The sequence below is a fragment of the Mandrillus leucophaeus genome, unplaced genomic scaffold (assembly GCF_000951045.1).
Source record: "Mandrillus leucophaeus isolate KB7577 unplaced genomic scaffold, Mleu.le_1.0 Scaffold95, whole genome shotgun sequence".
Taxonomy (NCBI): domain Eukaryota; kingdom Metazoa; phylum Chordata; class Mammalia; order Primates; family Cercopithecidae; genus Mandrillus; species Mandrillus leucophaeus.
Window position 1 is genome coordinate 2,962,136 of NW_012110363.1, and position 7,496 is coordinate 2,969,631.

Sequence of the window (7,496 nt, forward strand, 5' to 3'; positions counted from 1 at the left end):
TCCCTTTGTTTTCAGATTTGGGAACTTTGCAAACAAAAAGTTTAAAAAGGTAAATTAAAAATATTTTAGGCAAGCCATTCAAGTTTACAGCTATGCAACGTTTTCCTTTCCCTGTAGACTTTTAGTAAATTAAAAAAAAAAAAAAAAAAAAAACCTTGAACTTCTAAATAGAATATCCCACAGAATACAGTGTAAATAAAAGTTAAGGCCATTCATTAAATATATTTCAAAACTAATAGGTTACACTTTCTAGCGTTCACTGAACATGCTTATTTATTCATTTTTATGGCACTTTTATCATTAAGACATCCTGCTAAATGAAACGTTAAAATTATTACCAAAAAGTTTTCTTGTGGAACCAAGCATGGCAATGTCAGCCATATTCTTCATCACCATCACTGAATAAACCAAAATATTAAAATAAACATCCTTCATCTATATACCTGTTTAAAGTATGGTTCTAACATAATAGTAACCATTATAAAGGTAGTATTTCCAGTTATTTGCCAATTTGTCAGATGCCTACACAAACAGAAGTGTCACTACGTGTGTGTGTGTGTGTGTGTGTGTGTGTGTGTGTGTGTATACTGTTCCATTTGACTAATGGGATTATTATGAGATTGTTTCCCTTACTGTTCCTGTAAATATTTCAGAAGCAACAAATTCCTAAACCTCATCTTCCAATCTGAAAAGCATGCAATCCACTAACATAATAAAGAAATGCTTTTATTAAAAAAATCTGAATTTTGAAACCAGGATTCCATTTGCCTAACTGGTTCTCACATAAGGAAAAATATATCACCACTTTAGCAGTTCAATAGTGGCTCCCAAGTGACCTTGACAAAGTCAAGTCAACTTCCACTGTCTAGACCTCAATCTTCACACCAGGGAGGATAAGCTCCTGGGGTCTTTCTAGCTCCAACATTCCTCGTACCACACATGCTGCTGAGTTCTAGCCTGTGCAAGTTATCCTTGAGCCACAGGTAGAAACAGAAAGCACACAGATTTTGGAGGCTTGTCATCTATGCAACATTTTCAAGAGTCCTTGGTCTGCATCACACAACAGTCCCCATCTTCAGAAAATATAAGCCCATGCACAGCAATGACACTTTTAAAAGAGTAACCAGTTCTAGGAAACCTATCCATTTGCCTGGTACCTGCTCACTTGGTAACATCTATCTTTATCAAGAGTAAAACGTGGTACTCTGATTGGCACAACCCATCACTACCAATACATGAACAACCATATCTTCCTATTTAATAAGTCAAGCAGTGTGCAACTTCCAAGACCAAAACGATATCTTAAAAGATGGCCTGTTGTTAGAGTTAACAGCGTAGTCTTTCTTTAGTAAGATACTAACTACCTCCAGAACCTTTCAACAGACACTTAGCGGGCACACTCTCTGCCATATCTGTCTCAGGTGCTGGAGCTCCTACAGGAAGCGATTCAAACAAGGTCCACACTCTCAACGACTTAGATTTTACGGTGGGGGTGAGGGATGTCGGTAGATAATGAATGAATTAATTAATTAACAACAAGAATATCAAGGAGTATTAAGTACCACATAATTAATTAATTAACCTTGAGAAGATAGAGGTGGTTAATTAAGATTTAGTGATCAGAAAAAAGACCTCTCTGAGAAAGTGAATCATTTAATCTAGATGATAGGAAGGTGTTACCCATGCAAGAGCAGCTGGTTAGTGTTAGCCAGAGAGGCAGGGGCAAATGACTGGAGGTTGCAATTGCATGCTGAGTGTGCCATGTCCACCTTCCCATCTCTCCCCAGGCCATAACCCTTGAGGAGCTAAAACCAAAAGAGCTGCAAGAAGGGAGCTTGAAAGAAGCCGTACCCCTTCCTTACTCCAGGTCTTTCAAGTCATGGGTCAGGCATGAGCTGCTAAGCAGAGAGGAAAAAAGATAGAAGTTTTAACCCCAATATGAACTAAATTGTCCAGAGCTAAAAGTGTCAAAATGCTTAACAATCAGTATGGCAGAAACACTGATCCATTAGGACAGAGGCCAGCAGGGTTGCAGAAGTATCTTAGAGGCCTTGAGCAGTACCAGGCATTGGAATTTCTGCTTCATCACGTGTTGGTCCATTTGTCTTAAAGGAGTTGCACTAGTCTCTTCCCAACTCACTGGAAATATTTCAACATTTCAACATTTTGGTAATCAGTATGGTAACCAACACTGGTACATACTAAATGATTACCAAATATTAGATGACTTCTTAGGAGATTTAATAAAAGGGAGATTTGAAAAATAAAATCATAGCTAGAGGTAGTGGTGATGAAAAATAATACAACATACAGATTGTTTAAAATTGATCTTAGCCAAAAGATAAAGAAGCAACAGGGATTGCTTAATAAATGAGTTATATAGAGATTACATAGAGTTACACAGAGTTATATATTCTGATTATGTATAATGCTTCCAAATTAGAAACAGGAAAATCAGAGTAAGTAAATGAAGGGACTTTATGACTTCTGCCATTTTGGTTGACACAAATAGAAACCTATGGGGAAAATTTCATCAGTCATGGAAACTTTTTTGTTTTTACTATGAACGTTATGAATGTCTTGATCCATCATTACTTATTTAACATATCACCTTATCATTAGAATTTTGTTTCTACAAAAGGTGCAAAAGTTTATAGATAAAACTTACAATCTTATCAGTCTAAAACTTGAAAAAAACATGAAGTGGAAGCTAATATACAGAAGATATTTAAGAAATAAGTTTCAGGAAGGGTGAAATAAGAGAAGACAAAGCTAAGGTTTCAGTGCCTGAGCAGAGCTACAGCTCGCAGAAGAGATGACAGCACTGAGGGAAGTTTAGTGTCCAATCCCATCCTCTATTTACAACTATTTAACAAATGATATATTAATCCCTGAGGCTTCCTACAAACCAATCTAAACATCTTTTAGTGGTAAAAGCAAAATATATCATCCATCCAATATCTATGATTACAGTTGATACAGAAGAAAAATTACCATATAATAGAGCTTTTTAATCACCTACTGTGAAAAGACAAAATTCATCATTACATAATGGCACTGTACTTGTTCAACTTCCTCAACTATCTCAAACAGCAGAGAACCAGGAGGAAGTTTTTTCTTTTTTTTTTTTTTGTAAAAAAGCCTTTAAACAACAAAAATAAATGTCACAAAGGTCACGCAATAAAACTTATAGGGAAACTTACAGGAAAGTCCCTTTAGTCTGCAGTTAGAGTCTACTTACTCGTGGACACTGTTCTAAATACTCTGGTTACTTGTTTTTGATAAAACAGAGATTTGAAGTTGCCACCTATAAACGATGGAAAGGGAATTGGACACCTTTTTTAATTTTCCATTTTTAACTTAAATTTTGTTAGATACAGGCACATTGGCAGTAGGAAGAGAAAGCTGGCACTGATAAAAAGAGACGGAAAATCCATGAACACAAGACACAGGCAAAAGGGCATGACCAGCAGACCAAAGTAAATTGCCCCACATGCTACGGAAGCCCTTGAGAAAAAGAACACATACAATAACTGATGTTCATAAGACCAACCGTAGCAAATAGCAGCATATTCCAAATCCAAATTCAGAATGGCTAAAGAAAATGAGAAAAAATAATACGCATGCTCTTGATCTATGAATAAACTAAAAATCACTCACCAACAACACAGGTAGAAGAGGCAATCCTCCCCCAACAACTTTGTCATTGACATCTCTTTGTGCTGTATGCAACAGACAAAGTAGGTTTTGTTTTGTTCCTGAATGTATGATTCTGCTACAACTCAGAAGCACCATCCCAGAACTTAATCATTCCACAATAGGCATTCTCATCTAAAACCAGTGTGCACAAAATATGAGTATTTTTCACCATGATCATATACTAAGTATACAGACCAGACACTCCCCAAGCAAGTCAATGTTATCTTTTAATCTCTTTCCTCAAGTTAAATCTGAAAACCCTTGTTTTCATATGTGAGACAGGGTCAGAAGTAAGGTTACAAATTAAGTATGGTTTATGAAGCCAACTTATAATATTAGAGGATAAAACTGTACAGTAAAAGTGGCAAGAATTGCAACCCAATGGTAGGTCAAAAACCAGATACCTAACAATAGTGTAAATGACACTAACTCTTCAAAGCTACTTCTGAACCATGTCCACATGATCCAGTCTAAATCCATGTATGCGGCATTGGCTATACCCATCAATTTCCAATTCTACCTCCTCTTGAAACACCAAGTTAATACTAAAACTAAGCAGCCAGAGGTAACTGACTGAATAAACACTATTAGGGACTTTAGAATACTCAAGAAAAGAGAGTATCATGAGGAGGGGTCCTTGAAGACAAGAATGAGCTGCTATAGTCATATCAATTTGGACATCTCAGAGTTAGAGAAGACCGTTCACAAAATGATTCAATGCACGAACTGGGTCAATGGGATCTGGGCCAATGCGATCTTCTACGTGGTATCCTCAAGGAGGGTTCATATTTACAGGACTGTACAACCGTCAAAATTGAGAAAGCAAGAGGCCAATAAAAAATGAATCATAATTCAGTATGTGGGCAAAAAGTTATCCACATAATGGAAAATTTGAAAGTCAAAAAGAAGAAGTAGAAGTAGTAGTACTAATGGTAATGGTAGTAGCTCTAACAAATCTGATTACATTCCAGGGGAATCTTCTTCAGCACCCACCTGTTATCCTCACATCTTCAAACTTTGACGTACAAAAATCAACCTGAGTATGTGCAAGAAAATAGCTCTATATTGCCCCCTAGTGCTGGCCAGTGCCACTTCTCCTTGGGCTAAAAAACTGCAAGTAGTTCCTCTACTTCTAGTTACTTCCTGCCGCCATCCTTAACATAGACCAACCCCTAAACATAGCCCAAAACTCTGCCCACAGATTAGGAAACAAGCAGCAATTTTTGGCATCATGCATCTTAGGAATGGAAATGGCCCAGCTTCAGATGGCAACAGAATGTGTGTGGCCTGGCTTAATGAACTCATCTCTCCTGAAGGTGTGAACCTACTTGGGTAAAGTGGCCTATGACCACATGCTTCACGACAGCTCTGGGTCCCTTACGAAGTGATGACAGCATGTAGAACACAAGAGAGAACTACAAGGAAAGGACAAAGAGAAGCACAAGTTAGCAAAGAGATTCGGGGAGATGCCAAGAAAGGCTTGATAAGACAAGGCAATAGGAGAAATCATATGGGACAGGAACAGTAAAAAACAGAAGCCAGGAAGCCAGGAATATTGTGCATTGTTGTCGTTATGGAGGAGCTTGTCTAGTAAGAAGCAATATTTTGAACTGGACATTTATTTTACATGAGAAAGAACAAAGGTTGGTCTGATCTGTTTCCTGCACTGGTACAGCTGGTGCTGTGGCTCCTTTGATCACTTTCCCCCAGTCCTCTGCAGCTACTGTGATTAGAGATAGATCCCTAGGCTGCCCTTTGATCAGCAGCTCAAGGAGCCTGCAGGTGCCATGTGCCATCACATTAGCAAGTTGTAAGCACCACCATACTAATATTGGCTGATAAATGTGATACTATGTCTTGCTGCGCAGCAGCAAATACAAATAATGTTTGCAAAAGTCCGCAGAATCCTTGTTTTATCTATTTTTATACCCTAAAACTTTCTGTGCTTTCTTAAACATGAACACTTCATAGAGTTTAAATTCAAAGTTGAAGGTTTGAAATACCCTGATATGAAAAGGAAAAAAAGTCACTGTGACTTAAAACTATAGCACACCCCATTTTAATTTTGCAGTTATGCCACTTGTGTTCATTTTGCATGGTTAATGAAGTGACAGAATCGATGATATACAAAGCAGTAAAAACATGTATATTCCTTTTCAAATAACAGTAAGAGCCACCACTTGTAAACAGGGCATTAAACATTCCAATTTTAGACAGCCTACATGAACATTGTGGTTTCATGTGCAGTATAAAATTTCTATTTACAAAGTATTCTCAAAAATGACTTCATAATGGTAGATGAAGAGAAAAAGAGTTTAGAAATTGAATGATGTAAATCATATGGGTTCAGAGGCTAAGCAAATTACACACCCTGAAGCTGCCCTGGCTTTATGAAAGGAGCCTTTCTCCAGCTCTGTGCAATCCCAGCCCAGGGGAACTTGCATCTGAGAGTTTTCTAAACATTTCAGGTACACTTGAAAGCTGAAAGTAATTCTCATTTCCTATGCAGGATTAAGTCGCTTCCAGCACACACAAAATAGCAGTCATTCACCGACACATACAGAAACACACCACCAGAAAGGTAAGGACTTCAGAGTACAAAGGCAAGTTTAAAAAACAAAAAATAGGGCGCAAGAGAAATACACTTTTTAATTCCTCTAAAAACGACCACACAGCCTCTTGACCTCTATATTTCCTATCTACTCATTGATTAATTGATGACTTCGACCTAGAGTGCTTCAGTTCATGCGGCTGATACATTTCCTGACCGACCCCCCTCGCCCTCCCCAAATCTGAGTAAAGTCAAACATGCCAAGACTCATTCATTTTGGATTCGTTTTTAGAGGCAGTTCTTGAACTTCTAACTCTGGCAATGAGCGAACCTGCAATGTGCATTTGAACTGACGTTCACAATCGCTCCCAGAATGTCCTCACTCTGACTGAGGCTGCAGTGGCACTCACGTTGCCCTCTTGGAGCTTTGTGGCAGCTCCCGAAGTTGCAAACTACACTTAACCTTCAACAGTCCATGCCAGTGAACGGAGCGCGCATTTGCATGTAGAGACCAAAGATACCTTCGCAGTCTGGTATACATCACATACCAACGCACAATGCCAACGTTAACACACACAGCGAGAAAAAGCAGGGGGAGAATGGGGGAAAGACTCACCGTTCTGTTCCTTGTTGCTGGAGAACTGGAATTTACTACTCAGGTTGGATTCCGCCTGAGTCCCCTGTCTCTGGCCGGCCAGGGCAGATGTCAGCAGGAGAAGCCTGAGGAGGAGCATTTGGCTGACTGGGACGAGAGCTCACTCACGGCGGGCACTTTGGAAGCAGCGACTCCCGAGTCTCTTTCACCACCGCCAGGGGAAGGCTGCACTGGGGTGGAAGCGCCGAGCCTGCTCTGGCAGCAGAGAATCGCAGGGTAGTTTCCACATAATCCCATCCAAAACTTTTTCCTAGAGCCCTCTTCTGTGTCTCCAGTTTTTGAAAAGGATCAAAGCAAAACCTGGACCTGAACCAGTTTCCCAAGGTTTAAACAAATCCTGAGCTGTGGCGAAGTGGTGGGGGTGGGGGTGAAGGCGAGGGAGGAATGAGGGGGTGGGGACGCGGGGGAGCGGCGAGAAGTCACCAGCAAGTTGCTGGGAGCACCTGTCAGTTCGGGGGACAGGACAGAGGCGAAAACTCAAGGGTCGCGAGCAGCCAGACTGGAAGCCAAGTCGGCGGCGAGCAGTTTCTGATCAATAACAAAGCTGCCAATAGATGCGGCTCTCCGTGCGCCCCTCTCCCCCGCCCCACC

At 39.9% G+C, this 7,496-nt stretch overlaps 1 protein-coding gene across 1 annotated transcript in view; it reads right to left on the minus strand.

The window, feature by feature from the left end:
* Positions 1–7,475, minus strand: part of PDGFC (platelet derived growth factor C) — a 238,660-nt gene extending 231,185 nt beyond the window's left edge. Inside the window, exon 1 of the mRNA XM_011970494.1 lies at positions 6,867–7,475. Coding sequence (XP_011825884.1) covers positions 6,867–6,984 — 118 coding nt within the window. The 5' untranslated portion in view covers positions 6,985–7,475. The remainder of the gene's footprint in view (positions 1–6,866) is intronic.
* Between the last annotated feature and the right edge of the window lie 21 nt (positions 7,476–7,496).